This window comes from Equus caballus, chromosome 20, assembly GCF_041296265.1.
Source record: "Equus caballus isolate H_3958 breed thoroughbred chromosome 20, TB-T2T, whole genome shotgun sequence".
NCBI classification, from domain to species: domain Eukaryota; kingdom Metazoa; phylum Chordata; class Mammalia; order Perissodactyla; family Equidae; genus Equus; species Equus caballus.
In genome coordinates, this window is record NC_091703.1 from 60392739 (window position 1) to 60412761 (window position 20023).

The window sequence follows — 20023 nt, forward strand, 5'->3', positions numbered from 1 at the left end:
ACTGCTGGCTTGGTTGCTTTTAGAATCTGGAGTCATGCAATATAGGTTGGAGATCAGGAAGCTAGTACTGACCTGATGCAGGTGCCGTTGTTGTGACATAGATGATGAGCACACCAAGGGACATGGCAGTTCTCAATGTTCCTTCCACGTAGTGCTTCATCAATGATGAAGAATTCTTTGTCGTTCACTTGAAGCTCTCGAATGCAGCCCCTGAACCCATAGATGGGGCCTGCCTTCTTATGTATCTTAACATTTGTAGGGACGTGGCCAAGAAACATTGATTCGAAATATGCCTGTAGGAAAAATAACAACAAAAATCTTCTTATAAAGTATTGTCAGATTATAGGAGAAAGACCTAGGATGTTTTGTTCTGGAATTGCAAGTTTTAATGTGTTCTTCTGTGTAAAACTGTTTGCAATTATTGGCTAGTTTGGTCATCTCTACTAAGCTGTAAGATAAGTTACTTTAGAAAAGGGCCCATATTTTACATTTCTTTTTTTATCTCTCACAATATCTAATAAAATTTAGTAGAAAAAATGGGCATTCAATAACATTTACTGATTGATTACTTTAAAATGTACTTTGGAACTCAAGTGTTTGGCATTTAATGTGAACATTACCAAATAATAACTGATGAAGAAAATGAAACCTTGTTAATTAATTATTGCTGGAGATTGAATCGTGCCTCCCACAGTGCATATGTTGAAGTTCTAACTCCCGGCACTTCAGAATGTGATCTTATTTGGAAAGAGAGCTTATACCACTGATCAGAGCATGATAGAATCACTTGCATGATAGAAACTCCTGCTTGATCTTTCCTTTCCCGCCCTCAGCAACATATATGCACTGAATCTTCATCATTTAGATGTACATACAATGCAGCTGCCCTCGAGAGGAATTTCTGAGCTATAATTGGAGTCTGGATGAACTGGTAATGAGCCTGATCTTCAGGGCTGGTGGGCATATGACAGGTGGATGGAGTAGCTTTTGTGCAGTTTACCTCTCTGATGTCCTTATCCCCAAAACGCACTCACACAGTCCAAGCTGATATCGAAAAGTGTTTAAATTGGTATTACCGATACATTAAAATGGAAAACCATCATTGTAAGAATTCAAAAACTAGAGCCAAATAATTAAGTTAGGACTCTGCAGGGAGGAGAGGATGGGAGATGGCCAGTAATATCACTTATTTATTGATATTTGTACTAATATGTTCTGGTTTAATGCAAATGTGCTCTTAGAGAAGAGAAGCCTGTGCAATTCTGGGAACATCAAAGCATCTCCATGACCCATAATAGATCAAACTAATGCTATTATTTGAACTCTTGCTCTTTTTAGCGACTCAGGCTCTGCTGCTAAGGGCATTCCTTTTTTTCCTTTTTATTCTGAGTACTTCATATAGGACTCAGATATAGCGTCACCAGAGGAGGACTATCTTTGGGTATAGTGGGGTGGAAGCTTCAGGGTGTGTTGCTAGAGCCCTCATGCCGCATAGGAGTCTGTCTGCTTTCACATCCTTTCTCCTATGCTAAGTCCATTCATATTAATTACTCTAACAAGCTATTGGCAGAGCTCTTTTCTCACCTAAGATTAGTGACTCCCTGCTAATGCAATCTGGGATCTATTGTGAACCTGCAGACTCTGCGAATCCAAGGTGATGACCTTCTTCTTGCTGAGGATCTCTGACATCTTGGGTATTGATCACACACCTGGCACAGCAAACCTCTCACTGCTTTGACAAGTGAGCTGTTTTAGCACCAAACTGATAGAGGATGCAGGAATATCCTCCTCTTCTGTCAGCAGTGGGCAGATCTGAGGAGAAATCTAGAGAGCTTTCTATGATTTATTAGACAATTAAAAAACACCCAAACAATGGAAGTAGATGGCTCTTGTATTTCTTCTGGTCTGCAGCCCATGCTTAGTTGGAGCCCTGAAATGCCTAAAAAAAGTGGCTGCCATTGACTGCACATAGATAACCATTAAAATGGTTGACTTCCTCTCTCCCCGGATTCTCAATTATCCAAGAGCTGCCTTTTGTGTGTATAATCATTCCCAAGGAGACAGGTCTTTAAAATAAGTCTTTTCTAATAACTTCTTGTGAATCAGACTATGGAGAATAGAGTCTGACATCAAGATATGATCTTACAAGATAAAACCACAGAGAACAGACATGGACAATCAAGGAGGAATCATCAACATAATGAAAAATATGAATGATGACTGAGAGAAAAGGACTCCACATCTGACAGGAGCGAAATGAACATTCTTTCGCCTCTCAGAGTTTCTCTGATAGTGCTTTTTATCATATGTGGGAATAAAATAAGAAGACAGGCAAAAGGGAACAAACTTCTGAAAACAGGGGGAGGGGTAGATAAGAAGTGGCTTTATCTCCTTTGTTCTGTTTTAATTTAAGTTTATTTAGTGGAGTACTACATACATTTCTGTAAATATATCTTGATTCAATGTTTAGTTTTGTTTTACATCATCAAGTCTGTCTGAAGTTAAATAACTTTTGTGTTAATGAAATATAGGAAGGTAACTGCAGATGTACTCTTTGGTTAAGACTAACCACCAGAGGGTACTTTTCTTTATCCAAGAATACAGTGACATGTAATTGAAATGAACTGGATTTTATTTAAGTATTGGTGCCAAACTTTTGTTTTTAATATTATTTGAATTGTATGTAGAAAAATTCAAAACGGGAGACATTGAGTCTTGTAATAAAGATAGATAAGAGATGCTGAGTAAGGTGTTTGGGAAGAAGGATTTATTTAAATAACTTTCCATGTGTGATTTATGTGTTAAATTCCTTAAAACTGGTTAGAGGTATTAAATTAAGTGGAATCAAAAGGCAGAAGCATATTTATTTAAACCCTCGCTCCCTTTGCAGTTAGTAGATCTCTCTTTCTCTCTCTCTCTGCCATATAAGATGATAATCTCAGCATGCAGTCTCTGCTGTGTCAATTTATATCCCTTTTCAGGGCAGAGCCTCCACCCCTGGTCATCATGGGATTCTCTCAGAGTGTATAGCAGCATCTTGCAAACAAGAGGTTTAATACAAGTTTGTTACACGTGACCTGATTCATGAAACTCAATCCTGCTTTTCTTAGTCTCTTACCTGTCTTTTAGGCCTTTTCTCCTACTTTGTGCTGCCTTAGAACCTTGTTTTTTTGCCAGATTAAGCATATGGTAGGTCATCCCTGGATCCCATCCAAGAAGGAACATTAATATGGCTTTAATTCTAATCTCTGTTTTACATATATATTTTTATATCTATGTATATAGCATAAAGTACAGGGCAGTGCTTATATGGAAGTTCTTGAGTTACTTATGAGATTAATATCAAGTAGCTTACACAAAAAAGTTTTTTTTAAAATTTGATAAATATCCTCATTCATTCCATACTTCACAGTTAAATCTTTGATTCTTAGGGCTTTCTAGGCCAGGGAATGTTCTCAAAACAATATCTTTTCACCTTGTCAAAGGAAGAGCTGAACTTTAGTGAAGCAATCAATAAATTGAGTTGCTACCCTGCGAGCATATGGATATAGAGAAGTGGAAATATAAAAGAAGGATGTGGGGTTATTCTTGACTATAACAAAATTAAATGTAATTAATTAATTAATGTAATGTAATTAAATGTAATCTGGAGAAACAAATTATAAAGAAATGAAATAGCTAGAAAATAACAGTATATAGGTCAGCAAGATGGTGGAATAGAAAGCTCCAGATCCTTCTTCCCTCATGGAGGAGTGTGATTGAACAAGAATATACAGACCATGTCCCTTTTGTGAGAAATGCACAGATTCAGTTCAGAGGCCATTGCACCTCCGGTGAGTGTGAAACCAGCTGTATTGGGGCCAGTAGGAGAATTTGTGGCAGTCAGGCACCACAGCCCTGCCCCAGGCTCAGTGAGGCACAACTGGGAGAAAGCTGCCAGGAAAAGGTGCCACTGAGAACAAAGGTGAAGGTTTGGACTAGCACACCATCACTCGCCATAGTCCCTCCCTGCAGTTCAGTGGGAAAGAGCAGCAAAAACTCCCAACTCCTGACTTCTCCCTGAGGATGGAAAGAGTTGGGTGTGCATCCAAAATTATGACTTTTCAGGGGGTGGCCTGAAGAATGGATTTCTGTCTCCCCATCTTTAAACACTGGTGGGACATGGCATATTCTAGATGCCTGAGTGTCACCGAGAACAAAAGAAAACTTTGTGGCATCCTGCTGCTCCAGAGGACCCATGATGCAGCAGACAGAGGTTTATACAGCTTGGTGGCCTCTTCTTGGGGCCGGGGTGCAGAGGGGGGTAGAGAAAAATTGAGCATGCTTCCAACATTCGGGCTTTTCAGGGGGCTTTCTGTGTGACTTGCTTCTATTTTGCCTGACTTGGAGCTCTGATGTGACCTGGCATAGCCTAGAATCTTGGGGGCTGCTAAGGACAAGAGAATTGGGCATCTTGTGGCAGCTCCAGAGAACCTTTAATACTGGAGACAGATACCAGAGGAAGCAAAGGATTACAAGCACCTGAAAAAGGAGACTGGCAAGTTCCTATAATAGGGAATTTATAGCCACAAGTCCAGAGGAAACACAGCCATAGAAAAGGTTTGAGAGGCTCCCAGACTCTGTAGATGGGTTGATTGGTGTAGGTCCTTTCCTTTACAAAGCCAGTCCACAAAGACTGGAAGAGATGACAGGGTTTTTCAAACGTACGAATCCTGTCACAAAGTTACAAGGCATTAGGAAGAAAAAGAAAAACATAGCCCAATCAAAGGAACAAAATAAATCTCTGGAAACCAATCCTAAAGAAATGGAGAAATATGAATTACCTGACTTAGAACTCAAAATAACTGTCATAAAGCTGCTTAATGAGCTCAGGAAAATGAAGCATGAAGAAAATGAGAATATTAATAAAAGAGAGAAAACATAATAAAGAATCAAGCTGAAATTTTGGAGCTGATGATACAAAACTGATTTGAAAAAAATCACTAGAGGGGCTCAACAGAAGACTTGATCAAGTAGAAGAAAAAATCAGTGAACTCAATGATAGGTCATTTGAAATTATCCAGTTAGAGGAACAAAAAGAGAAAAGATTGAAAGAGTAAAGACAGCCTAAGGGATTAATGAGAAACCATCAAATGGACCAATACATGCATTATAGGAGTTCCAGAAGGAGAATAGAGAGAGACACGGGCAGAATGCTTATTCGATAATTTAATGGCCCCAAACTTCCCAAATATGAGGTAGAAAATGAACATCCAGATTTAAGAAGCCCAAAAAAACTACAATAAGAATGAACTCAAAGAAGTCTACACTAAGACACATTACAATCAAATTGTTAAAAATTTAACAGAGAATTTTGAAAGCAGCAAGAAAAAAGTGGCTTCTCGTATACAAGGGCACCCCCATAAGGCTATCAGTGGATTTCTTACCAGAAGCTTTGCAGGTTTGATATATTCAAAGTGTTGAAAATAAAAAACTGCCAAACAAGAGTACTGTATATGGCAAACCTGTTCTTCAAAAATGAAGGAGAGATAAAAATTTTCCCAAATATACAAAAGCTGAGGAAGCCCATCACTACCAGACCTACCTTACCAGAAATGCTACAGGGAGTCCTTCCTGTTGAAATGAAAGCACACACTATACAACAAGATGAAAGCATATGAATAAATAAAGCTCACTGGTAAAGGTAAATATATAGACAAATACAGAATTCTGTAATACTGTCATGGTGGTGCATAAATCACTTGTAATTCTGGTATAGAAGTTAAAAGACAAAAGTATAGAAAACACAATAACTATAAAAATGTATTAATGTATACACAATATAAAAGGAAGTCATATGTGATATCAGTTATATAAAGTGTGGAGGAGAGAAGTAAAAGTAAAAATCAATGAAACATAGGAAGAGAGCAAGAGAGAAAAAGAGGGACAAAAAAGTTACAAGACAGAAAATAAATAATGAAAAGGAAATAGCAAGTCCTTATCTACCAGTAATCACTTTAATGTAAATTCCCCAATCAAAAGACTATAAAGTGACTGAATGGATTAAAAAAAGATTAAAAAAACCGAAAAAACAAGATCCAACTATATTCTGTCTATAAGAGACTCACTTTTGATTTAAGGACACATGTAAGCTGAAAGTAAAAAGATGGAAAAAGATATCCCATGCAAATGGTAACCAAAAGAGAGCAGGAGTGGCTACACTTATATCAGACAAAATAAACTTAAGTCAACTACTATCACAAGAGACAAAGAATGACATCATATAATGATAATAGGGTCAACTGACCCTGACAATGTAACTGTTATATATATACATATATATATATATATATGCACCCAACATCCGAACACCCAAATATATGAAGCAAACACTGACAGAACTAAAGAGAGAAATAGAGAGTAGTACAATAATAGTATGAGATTTTAATACCCCACTTTCAAAAATAGGGGGCTGGGGTCCTAGTCTGTGAGAAGCTCACCACAGACAGCCTCCACAAGGGGGACTGGACCGAGCTTTGGGTTTAACCCACTTGGGAAGGCAGCGATGAGTCCCTCAGACTTCGGAACACTTGAGCTGGGATGAACACAAGGAGGCAGAGAATTGTAAAAAAGATTGAGAGAGCCTGAGTGCATTCTTTCTTTATCACCCTGAAACTATCCAAATTCTTTTCAATTTAATTAATAAATTCCATCCCCACCTGTCGGTCTCTGTGTGTGCATGTGTGTTACCTGGGGCACTCTGATCAGTATTTCACTTGGTCAACTCAAAGGGCGAGGAGACTGATTTATCACAAAGGCTATAAATACAAGATATATTTATCAGTTTCAATAACAGAAAGACTTTTACTGAGCACTTGTTGAATTCTATTCATTAAAGATGTGAGTCATTAATGTCTGTTAGCAGCACGTTGTACGTTATTCATAAGAAAATACGGAGCTTTCACTATGAAAAAATGGATGACTATAAGGAGTTAATAAAGATAAAATCATATTGAATACTTTACCTAAAACTTTTCACAAAACTATGATTGTTCCATATTATTTCCGCCATTTGAATATTTCATGTCTTGAATCTAAATATTTGGCCATCTGGGGCTCTAGTATGACTTTTTAAAACAGGAAAACCCATTTTATTTCTACTCTAATGATCCACTTGAACAGGGTTGAGTTGGCCACAGCAGCAAATGAAGAGCAGTGGACTGTATTGTAATGGGACAAAGAAGGGTTGGGATCAGAGACCATAGATCAAGTCTCCTTCCTTATTCCTACAGAACTTTGGGCATCTGACGCTTAGCTTCCTCAGGCTTATAAAGGGACAATCATTCTGACTTTGGAGGGTTCCAGTGAGGATCAGATGAGAGAATATCTATGACCATAATTGGGAAAATGTAATGAGTTTATGCAAATGCTAGATGTTCTGTACACTCTCAACAAGAGACTACATAGCAAAAAAGGGGAATAAAATGAAATTTCCAATTCATGAGGGCACTACACACTGCCAGCTTTAATGTGTACCAAAATTAGCACTTTGGAGCTCTAATTATACAGATTAACTCTCCATGGTGATCAAACGAACCAGGAATTCTTTATCTTAAATGTATTGCTATAAAGTCATACTAAGAAGCATGTAACCAACCACATCATTAAAATTAAAAGAATTCAGCAAATTGCCTGGTCTCTGGAGGGACAAACATCCTCTCTTCTTTCAAATTAGCTTCCTTCAATGTTTCTAAGAAAAATTTTCTGGCCAATGTAAATCTGGGAAACTGAGAAGGGACTTTTTAACAGCACAATAGAAACACTACCATATCCTACAAAAATGTAAGTTTTTAGGGCCAGCCCTGGTGGCCTAGTGGTTAAGTTCAGTGTGGCCCAGTTTCAGTTTCCAGGTGTGGACCCTACACTGCTCATCTGTCAGTGGCCATGCTGTGGTGGCGGCTCAGATACAAAAAGAGGAAGATCAGCAGTGGATGTTAGCTCAGGGTGAAACTTGTTCAGGAAAAAAAAATGTACATTTTTAAGCATTGTTTTGTATCTTGCTGATCTTTCCCTGTTCCTGAGCTGTGTTTTTTTTTTTAATCAACCATAATATATTATATGCAAAGTGTGAAAGGAAAATCAGTTTCTTGTTAAATTTAGTAAAACTTTTATAGTGACAGGCAATATTAAATATGTTTAATTATATCTAAAGTATTAGCAATGAATATTCTGGTGTTTTGTTGAGAGTTTTTACAGGAATCTATTCAATAAAGAAATATGATTTGTGCTTAGTAACTTAAAAACAAATACTTATTTGAAATATTGAGGGCAGACTTAGTAATGCTTGGAACTGGGTATTTGCATGCCTACCTGAGAGGCATGAGGGGTCTCTGTGTCTTTCTTCTGAATTGGAGGTTTTCCATCTGCAGTCATTTCAATCATACAAGCAACCCCAGGGCTGCCAACAGGAATTGTGTAGCTAGAAAGAAACCAGAAGAGGCCATTATCGTACGTGTTATTGGCAAGAACAAGGTAACTTCATACATGGATGGTAAACACTTCTTCCACGAGAGAGTTACTTTGTGGATCACAATAATCCTGAAATATGGTCTCAACCAAGTGTGAACATTTTAGGAGAGATAAAAGATATATTTTTTTTCTAACACTGTATTTTATTTCCTTTTCACCTCTTGTCTTTAAATCAGGACTTGAAACGCTTTCAGAAAGTTAAACCCCCACAAAACAAAAAGAGCTTTATGTGTGTAAGTAGGTATTGATAAATCCTAAGTGCTAGCTGTGGTTGACATATGGTCTCACCTAAGTAGGAGATTGTTGGAGAAGTAACATCAATGTTAAATGATGCTAAGCGCCCTAGGTAGAAATTTCCCCTCCTTGGCCTACAGGGGAAATAGAAATGGAATAAGAAATGAAAGGCCGAATACCCTGGAGCAGCGAGATTACACTGTGATACAGTTATCAGAACTCAGCGAGCATGCTGCTAATGTATCGGCTGGTACTGCGTCTCACAGATAAAGAGGAGTATGAGGTTCAGGCAATTTGTAGAATGAATAGCAGAAATGGTCAACACACAATTGAAAATTTATCAGAGTTTATAGAGTGATGCAATCAGATGAAAAGGCCCATATACAAAAGTACTTGGCATACTTTTTAAATAGAATTTTAAAAGACAATTCAAATGACATTACCCTGTTACTTGCTATGCATAACAATAGTAATTTGCATTGTTATAAAGTCTATTCCACAGAGATATTAGAAATACATTTACTAGTCTTAACGTAGCTATCTCTGCATATTGAAAATGTAAATGATTTCAATGCTAATTTTTGCTCATTTGTATTTTCTAAATTTTGGACGAGGGAGACACCTAATCTTTATTTTTAATTTTGACCAACCACCCCAGTTTGCCCAGCACTAAGTTTTCCTGAGACTTTCTGTGCTAAAACCAGGGAAGATCCTGGCAAACGGGATCAGTTGGTAATTCTGCTTTTAAAATAAAAAGTCAGTTTTATTAAAAAATCATTGATTAAATCATTTACCAATGTTTTTTCTTAAAATTAACTTTGGAAACTAAATTGAATGGAAAAAACAAACCAGAATGCCCTCTTCCCCCCACCTCCCAAAAGGGACTACTGTCTCCCTGGTTCCCTCTTCCCTCTTAACTAGAAATGCAAATCTGATAAGGTCCTTCCATGACATTATCCCACTGCTTGGCTTTTGCTCTGGTTCACAAACGTCACTTCTAATTCTGATCAGACCATTGTTGAAAATTCTAAAATTCTAGGAATAACGTCTAGAGTCTCCCATCGTGTGAAACGGATACTGTAGGCATATTTGAAGCACATGCCATGTAGTTGATAGTGGCAGGTAGACCTGCATGACGCTTTTACTGGAGATGGAAGGAACAACTCTCAGGTAACGCACATGTCCTTATTAAGAAACAACAATACCTCTTTTCATTTGTTTCACTCAGGGCTTTTTGAAATCTAACCCTGAACTGCAGATCTACAAAAGGAAGCCACTGTCACCTCCAGCTTTTCTTCCCCTGACCTTTCTACTGTGGGGGACTGGAATTGGCCACCCCAAGATATGTCTCTTTGGCATGAGGATTATTTGGGGCTGGTTACTTTTAATAAACTGCAGACAAGAAAGCAACTCTGAAAAGCAAAGTTTACTTACTCTTTGTTAAGAAACATTTACATTGTAAAGGAAATCTCCATCTGTAAAGGTGTCTTCCTCTCTGTACCAGGAAGAAGGGGGCATGATCTTATCTCTAGAAACTCTTATTAATGCCAAAGGCAAGGACTTAAATCTGCAACTTTTTTACTGTACTTGTCTGGTAACCTCCTGTAACTGACTCCCCCCCACCGCCAACATCCTCCTTTGTCTTTAACTGAGGAGGATATTTAAGGTGGTGGCTTCAGCCATTTTGGTGAGTTGCTCAGTTTGCCTGAGCCTCTTCCCTGTATATATGTTATAAAGCTTTGTTTAATTTTCTCCTGTTATTCTGTCTCATGTGAATTTAATTTGTTCTCTGGCCAGAAGAACCCACAGCGGGTGAAGGAAATGTCTTCCTCCCCTACACTACCAAATGGGCGACTCCACTGTCGTCTAGGTCTATGTATGTTTTTGGAAACTGACACTTTAATTCCACCAGAGACTTCTCCACATGTAGATTCTTATCACGTTCATTTTTATAATGTCTCATATTTGCTTCCAGACCAAATTGTGTCATAAGAAACAAAAAAAAAGCTCTATAAACAAATTAGACATTATGCCACATAAGCCATTTGAGAAAAAAATCTAAGAGCATAGCCCTGTGCCTCTCAAGTACTGCTGAGGCCAGCCCAGTCTAATGATTTAAAGACTCAAGGATCACATTTTGAGATAATCCATTGACTGGCTGAGTGATCTTGGGCAAACCACTTCACCTTTCTTCCCTGAAGTCTGATTATCCACAGAAGGCAGACAATCATTCTTAGCTCATAAATGGCTAGTGAGAATCACATTACTTAATGTACATAAATCATTCAGTGCTAATATTAAAATCCAAAGTTAAAGCAATTATTTGCTGACTAGACAGGGATCTCTACAGAGATTTTTGTGAAAATAAATTATACAGTCAAGTTGAAGTGTTCATCTACTTCTAATAATATTGCTTGCAATGGAATTCAAAATCAAATACTCAGATTGTATTATTTTAAAAATTAAAATTTGATGAGACACCTTTTTTTTAGTGTCCTTTTTCTTGTTCTTTGGATTTATGGTCTTTAGGTATGCTAAGCAAATTGGCTGAAACATTATGATTTGGAAAGGACAATTTATTTTTAAAATTTTAGAAGATCCTGTTCAAACTGGAAGTTCAGGCTATCCATAACAAGGGAAGGGCTATAAAACTGTACACAGTGGACAGTGGATCAGTCAATTAAATCAAGTATGCTTATCTAATTGAATACTCTTCAGCTCTTAAGCCACGAAGTAGAATAATAATTAATGGCATGGAAAGATATTTGTATAAAATGGAAAAAGAGATAAAGACAATTTGGATGATGTATCATTTTAATAACAATATGCATAGAGATAACATCAGAACTACTTTCACTAATATTAACAGTGGCTATGTCTACTTGCTGGGAATGAAGATGATTTTTCATTTATCTCTTTTTCTTATTTGTATTGTTTAAATTTTGGACAATGAACTTATAATAGTTTTCAATTTCACTTCTTAAAAGAAAAGTTCCCTTTTTATTTTTGGTGAGGAAGATTTGCCCTGAGCTAACATCTGTGCTGATCTTCCTCTATTTTGTACGTGGATCATCTTCTCAGCATGGCTGATGAGTGGTGTATGTCTGAGCCCGGGATCCAAATCCAGGAACCTGGGCCACTGAAGTGGAGGGCACCAAACTCAACCACCATGCCATTGGGCCTGCCCCAGGAAAACCCAGGTGTTAAAAAACAATCAAGGATGAAATAATTTGCCAACATTCTCTGTTTTCCTGGATTCTGTGCCTTCCTTCTGGGTACACCTGTCTATCTACCTTCTTGCTAAGTACAGCTTAAGTAATTCTTGTAATGACAGTTTGTGGCTACTAAACTCAGAGACAGGTCACACTTCCTACCACCCTTGAACAACAGTTTAGCCATGTATAAAATTTAAAATTTTTTCTTTTAGAACTTTAAACATACTACCTGACTATTTTCTGCATTCTATTGTTGATGTGAAATCGTTGGTTCCATTTAAAGGCTGTTCTTTTGCCACTTTAGTTTTTCTTTCTGGCAACTTGAAGATCTTCTCTTTAACTGCAAAGTGAGTCTAGATGTGGATTAATCATTATTTACTCTTCCTAATAATCCTAGCGCACTTTTGATCTTGAGAATTATGTATTCCTTCAATTTTGGAAAATTCTCACCTGAATCATCTAATATTGGTTTTTGACATTCTCTGAAATCTCTTTTTCTAGAGTTTTCCTACAACTTATATTAGACAGTTTTTGGAAGCCTGTTAAGCTGTTCTCTAAATTTCTTAATCTTGCTTTCACTTTTTAAAATACTCTCTTAATTCTCTGTTCTGTATCCTTCCTAGGCACCAATTTTTTCTTCAAGTGTCTCTAGGACTGTTTATCCTGTCTATTGAGTTTTAAATTTCAATGAATATAATCTGCTGTTCTCAAGCTTTTGAATTTTTTTTGTGTTTCAGCTCCACCGGTCCCTTCACAGAGCTGAAAAGATGCCTGATGCAGTTCTGCTCACGATGCTTTGGCGTCATTCTGTTTTCTTCCTGGGCTGAGAGTTTGCCACAGATCAGAATCCCTGACGACAGTCTCCCTCCCTCTGTGTACATGCATCTTTCATGTGTATCTTTTTTCTTTTTAAAGACTGGCACCTGAGCTAACATCTGTTGCTAATCTTTGTTTTTGTTTTTTTCCTTCTTCTCCCCAAAGCCCCCATGTACACAGTTGTATATTCTAGTTGTAGGTCCTTCTGATTGTGCTATGTGGGACATTGCCTCAGCATGGGCGGACGAGCAGTGCCACGTCTGCGCCCAGGATTCGAACTGGTGAAACTCTGGGCCGCTGAAACGGAGCGCATGAACTTAATCACTCTGCCACGGGTCGGCCTCTCATGTGTGTCTTGGAGTGAGTACTTTCAGTCTCCTTTGCCTGTAGGAGCCGAGCTTCCCTGTTTCTTGACTTCGATCTCAGCAGGCCTGTCATTTTAGTTCTTTTGGTGCTTTCCATTTTTGTCTGTTTCTGTCTGTGGAGATGTTTACTCTCTTTTGGAATTCGCCTTTATATTTTCAGTTGTCTATTTTTTATTTTCTTTTCAGTTGCTATGCGTTGACACTAAGGAGGAGTGTCAAAGTGTGAATTGACAGAGTCATCTTGACTAGAAGTTCCGGTTGTTTTTTATAATAAGAAAAGACAACAATAAAGATCAAACTAAGTCCTTGCCTTTGAAGGGCCATGGAAATAGTAAGTTATCTTTAATTTGTGAGAGGCAGAATGAAGAAAAATTAAGCAAGCCATTTGGCAGTGCCTTTATGATTTTGCCGGCTTTAAATTTGGAAGAACTAATTTCTTTGGCTTTTTCCATCTCAGGTTTGTTTTGCGCTAAAGGCATTTCAATGCATCTGTCTCACGATTTTTTTCAGTGGCGTATTTCAAAAGCACATAAGTAAAGTGGTTTGTTTTCCCTCCAGAGAGAAATAGGAAGTATGGATTTTTTCTTTTCTAAGGTACTTGTGCTGGATTTGTCAAATCTGGGAGTTGTTTGAGGCACTGCCATTAAACCACAATGAAATTAAGAGCTTTACAGGACTATTGCAGTGCTGTGCTGAAGGCCCACACGGCAGAGCTCATGCATAACTGCAGTAGCTACAGGATTTCAAAGCCATATCCTCACAGCAGCAGAACTGAACAGTACCAACTGCTTCTGGGGAAACTGCAAAAGTGATGACGACAGGGAATGCTTCCACAGGTGCGAAATATAAATGCTCTTTTCTCTTGTTGCTAGGTTTGGCTGTTACCCAGCAATAATGCTAGCTTGTTTGTTTTAAATTTCTAACATGAGTTAACTTTTCTAGTAAGTTTCTTCCTTTATTTACCTGAATTAGACTTTAAAAATGAACGCAAAAATAAGTTCTCTATATGGATAACTTGCAATATAGATAGCAGTTAAATGAGTCTCCAAATTAATAACTGTCCTGCCCAATAATAAGCAGCCTTAGTGTTTACCAAACAGTATTGCTCTGAAGTGAATGGATAGTATGCAGATTAGGCTCCATCTTCTCAGGCTAGACTTAGGACCGAGAGGTTAACTTCCATTGCTAGCAGCTGTGACCTCCACGTTCAGCCCAAAGTCGTGGCTGAGCTGAGTTAGGCCTGCACAAAGTAGCTGAGGTGGGAGAGTCATGCAGCAGATGGCAGTAACGGTCCACGGCAGACACCAAGGCCCTGAAAGGCATCTGGTCCCCACAAAGATAGGATCTAATTGATAGTGTGATTGTTTTAGCTCCCTGTTTGCAACAGGAAAACATGGGAAAATATATTTAAAAGATTATACATCAGGCAATATGGATGAAACTGTCCAGGCATACAGCTTTTCTCACCAGGGCATATATCCGATGTGGTTGTCATGGCTTGTGAGCAAACTTAAGACGACGCTGTTTAAAAGTCTGACGGTTTCATACAGCCCTATCAACACAGCCATATTTCTTGAAGTTGTCAGTGTGACTCAGCACAATCTATATGTTAAAACAGTGTAAAAAAAGATGAGGCACAAAAGTCAGAGTGTTAGGCCCTTTGCCAAACAATGTAAGCACACAGAAAGCATCCTGAAACATCCCTTCTTGTTCAGGGCGTTGAGGAGCTGGCCAGGCTGGCTAGACAAAACAGCTTGTGCAAGTAACTCTGCATGACCTTTAATAGGTGATTGTCACGAGGATTTCTTGTTTCTGGACGACTGTCACGAGATGGTCATTGGTTTTAGATGATTTAATTTAGCTTTTCCTCCGACTGACGGGCCAAATATACTTAATAATAAATTACAGAGAAAACCAAGCCATTATCCTGTGAAGCATTGATGTGAAAGACCCTGCGACGATGCCTGAGGATTGCTGAAGCAGGAGCTTCATTTACACCCTTGATTAACCAGAGTAGTCGTCAAGGGAATACATCATGCCACTCGGCCATATATCCAACCAGCCGTCAGGAGATATCAGAGATATTCCACGAACTGTGATTTTATTTCTGACTACGCTATCCAACTCGTGTGCAATGGGACTGACAGCACATTCTACAGATTTCCTGGTCTTCTGGTAGCTCCTCTAAAGGTGCAGATAGCCAGAATTCCCTTGTTTTCTTTTCCCAGTAAAAATCTTCACGTAATGACTATTACAATTATGCAAATTGAAATTTGCATCCAGAAATGTGGCTGCTTTTCGACCTGACATCTGGCTTTAACCTGGTATGTGGGAGCAGGCGAGCAGTGGCTCAAAGCTGATTTTGTGCATCCCTTTGCAACTCCACATCAGTGAATTCATATGGGTCGCTTAAAATTGGCCATGGTGGGAATATTTATGCTGGGAAATTGGCAAATGCTACAAATCAAATCAGCTCCCTCTTCCACACTTTTTCCCCTGTGAGCTGGTTGTTAAACACCATCGCACCACTGAGTTTCTTGAATATTTCTTAGTAGGGTTTAAGCATTCAGTTAGAACAAGGGCATTAAGAAAGTTGCAGAGCTCAGCTTTGCTGTTGGCATTTTGTTTGGAATTTCAGTAGAAAATCTGCTTTATTCATAATCTATCAGTTCACAGCTCTACACTGGATCAATTTACTCTGATGATGAATGTGGTTCCAAGAATATTATCTCTGAAATCTACTCATATTCAGTTTACAAACACCAGATAACATTTAATTTTATCCTTCATTTCGAATACTTATTATTGGTTCAGTTTATTTGTTTTTAACAATTTTGGGGTATATTTGTATCCAATCCACTGAGTAATCAATCAAAACTCAGGGGCTAAAAATATTGATCCCTGATCCTTTCCTTGCCAACACCTAAACTCTCCTACACACGTATTTTGAGAGACTAAAGTTTCCCAAGTTGAAATAGCATATGGAAAAACTCAATTTGATAAGAGGTAGATTATTTTACCAAATTTGAACAAAAAAAATTCTGATGATATGGGCACGTGGAGATTCACTTCCATTAGATTATGAGTGAAGCTCAAGACGAGTTTCCTCAGGAAAAGGCCAGGAGTGTCCCTGTCATTGCTTTAGATGTGTTACAGTGAGTGATGACTGATTCTTTTTTTAAAAAATTCCCTTTCTTTAACAATGTGTCTAGTTTGCCTGTCTTCTAAAGACTACAATTTCCACACAGTTGGTATTATTTGTGGCATGTGATTTTCCTGGCTGTGCATTTTAACTGAGATTTATATGAAAAAATATTTTTTAATGTTAAAATAGTTATGCCATATTATGTTTAATCCAATTAATTCATTAACAGGGTTTCTGAGGTTTTATGCATGCCACCCCGCCTTTAATTGTCCTTCTTACACACCTTTGTCAAACATGGCTTCCCCATCTTTAAAGTTTTTCACCGGGAGAGAAGAAAAGTCAAATTCTTACCCCAAGCAAGCTTTCAATTTAGAGATAACCAGACAAGTAAAATTTTAGAAATTCAACCAGTATAAAAATAGATGGAATTGATGAATATCTGTACTCTAGCCTTAATGGTTGAAAAAAGAATTACTAGCCCTTCCTTAATTTTGAGTCTACTTCTTATTAATAGCTTCCAGGAGAGCACTTCCAATTTAAAGACTGAGGGGAATTTAATTGAAACAGTGATCATGATAGCAAAAAAATTACTTTGTCTTCACCCTTACAATAGAGACAACACATTTCTGGAGCTGTTTCTGATAAGAAAACCAATTACACTAAACATTTTGGAATTTTTCCAGAAGATGATATGAGAAATACTCTAAGTGGAACCAAAAATCTAGATAGTCTGCTAGTTAGAGATGGTTTGAAAATTTTGTATCACTTGATACAAATAAAAAATGAAATTATTTCAAGGCTCATAGGCCCCACAAAGACAACAAAGAAATTCAATAAGCTCTAAAATCTATAATCTGTGTTAATTTTTTCATGTTGAGTTAATCCAAAAATGATTTAAGATGGCTTTTAATATGAGGTAAAATAGTGAAGAATGGAAGAAAAAAGGAAAATTTTTGCAGGAAAATAGAGCATAAAAGAAATTAGTGTTCAGCCAAGTGATCTTAAATATAACTTAAAATGGATCTGTTCATTCAACAGTCAAATGAATGCCCGTCATGTAAGAAACTGGTAGGTGGCGCCAGGTGGAGGGGGATAAAGCGGTTGTCTTCTGAATGTTGTCACAGAGGGGGAGGAGGAAAATGCCGTCACTCTCCAAGAGGTCAATTTTCACTGAAACCAGAGGAATCAGGGCCGAGGCACCAGCACGGGCAGTGTAGGTTGGTGCTAACGAGAGCTGACAGATTTGTGCCACATCTTCAAGGTTCATTTGAACTGAGTAGAGCAAACAAAGCTGGAAGATTTTATTCTTAGAATGCAAAGTGGGACCACTTGACTGCCAGGCTCATGAGGCAAAAATGAAAGTAGGGAATTCAAAGAGTGCCCATCTTTACTGCTTATAGGAAACAGACAGACAAACAAGAGAAATGTCTTTTCTCCCATCTGTGGGTGTTTTGCTCTTTCTTGGCCAGCCCCGGTCCCCCCAGTCCAGCATCTGGTGACTTCATGCTGATCTGTCCTACCTCCTGTCTATTGTAAGTGACACTTAGCCAGTCCGGACAGACTGGAATACGTCATTTCAAAGTGATAGACTTTCGTAGGGTATATGTTGTTATTATTAGCAATAACGTCTTCTAATGAGTATAACGGAATTACTTTATTTAAAAAACATTTATCTAGCATTCACTGTGGACCAAGCATTATTCCAAGTGCTTTAAAATATTAAACAGCATGAGTTATGGAGAAACTTCTTTCCCATCTAAAGACAAGGAAATTGAGGAACCGACGGCTTAAGTAATTTATTGCAGCTCACACAGTCTATAAGGGACAGAGCTGGGTTTTGACATGAAGATGGAGACAGAGATTGGAGTGAAATCAAGAAACACCACAGAATGCTGGCAGGGACCCAAAGCTGGAAGAGGCCAGGAACGGATTTTCCCTCAAGCCTCTGGGGAGAGGGTGGGGCTACCGACACCTTGGTTTCCTGCTTCTGGCCTCCAGAACTGTGAGAGAATAAAGTTCTGTTATGATAAGCCACCAAGTCTATGACAGTTTGGTACAGCAGCTACAATAAGTAAATGCAGAGCAGAACATTGTCTTTTTTTAAAGAAATAATGTTAACAATAAGAGGCAAGCGTTTGAATAGTAGCTGTGTTCAATAGTTAAAATGGAATTCAGACATGAATGAGATTAGAATGTGTATAGATTGAGTTGTAACTGGACACCCTATTAAGATATACAGATAATCTAAATGATTTGGGTTTAACAAATATCTCAGCTGTGGAGTGGCTCCAAAAAAACACAGATCAGAAAGCAGCAGTATCTCCTTTTTAACATTTTCACAGTGTAGTCTAATTTGACAGGCAACACTGATATAATCAACATAAATTTGTTACAAACATCGAAATCTAGTATCTGCATAATAGAAATTCAAACAGAGTAATAAAAACATTCTAACAGACCTCTGTACACGGCAAGGGCGTTATGCTCACTATCTCCCCAAATGCTAAGGGCTTCTTGGGGTGAATATAGTCTTAGTAATGACTGGAAAAGACATGGTAAAAAATTATTCAGGGCTGGCCCTGTGGCCGAGTGGTTAAGTTCGCGCGCTCCGCTGCAGGCGGCCCAGTGTTTCGTTAGTTCGAATCCTGGGCGCGGACATGGCACTGCTCATCAGACCACGCTGAGGCAGCGTCCCACATGCCACAACTAGAAGAACCCACAACGAAGAATACACAACTATGTACCGGGGGGCTTTGGGGAGAAAAAGGAAAAAATAAAATCTTTAAAAAAAAAATTATTCAGCAATTTTCATTCCTTTACCATTTGATATTTTCAAGCCTAAAAACAGCCCCTTGAGTTAGTTTTTTTATTACTTTCTGGGGGAGGGATTATATTTACCATCCATCACGCAAAGAAACATTGATATTCAAAGGTTTTTTTTTTTTATCAATTGCAGATGTTTTGTTGATAGTCTATCAGTGTAGAAAATATTTGTATGGTGGGTTACTTTAACCTTGAATCAGCTGAGAATCCAGTGTCCTAATCTTGAGGAGAACAACGCATATGTTAAAGTTATAAATTCTCTGTGCCACAGAAAGGTCTTGATGGTGGTGTTCTAGACAGATGGAGGAAGCCCATTCTTTTTCTTTCTTTTTTTTTTTTTTTTTGAGAAAGATTAGCCCTGAGCTAACATCTGCTGCCAATCCTCCTCTTTTTGCTGAGGAAGACTGGCACTGAGCTAACATCTGTGCCTATCCTCCTCTACTTTATATGTGGGATGCCTACCACAGCATGGCTTGCCAAGCAGTGCCATGTCCGCACCCGGGATCCGAACTGGCGAACCCCGGGCCACCAAAGCAGAATGTGTGCACTTAACTGCTGAGCCACTGGGCCAGCCCCGAGGAAGCCCATTCTTGTCTTCAAAGATTTCCCAGGAATCCAAGCGCTATGTGACCACAGAAGCACTTCGACATTATGTTGTGAAAATGTAAAGGGAAGAATAAAGAAGTGTCCACAAAAAAGGAAACCCTACTATCCTGGCTAAAGGATTCATCAGCGTCCTTTCCACCCAAGAGCATTGTCTGCATTGAGAAAGGGTTCTCACTTTGTCTGTGCATCAGCCAGAGCCTAGAATCCCTTGAAGTGATAGTACTCAAAGAAAAAAAGCACTAGATGTAACAGGAATATTAAAATGCACAAATAGTTAAATGTTTAATTTTGAATGAATATTTAAGTAGTGG

At 38.3% G+C, this 20023-nt stretch overlaps 1 protein-coding gene across 1 annotated transcript in view; it reads right to left on the reverse strand.

Moving 5' to 3' along the window:
- The window catches only part of LOC111769165 (protein eyes shut homolog), a 1017614-nt gene that overhangs the window by 188046 nt on the left and 809545 nt on the right, over positions 1 to 20023 (reverse strand). Inside the window, exons 23-24 of the mRNA XM_070244139.1 lie at positions 8350 to 8458; positions 73 to 293 (exon numbers count right to left, since the gene is read on the reverse strand). Of these exons, the coding sequence (XP_070100240.1) occupies positions 73 to 293; positions 8350 to 8458 (330 nt within the window). The remainder of the gene's footprint in view (positions 1 to 72; positions 294 to 8349; positions 8459 to 20023) is intronic.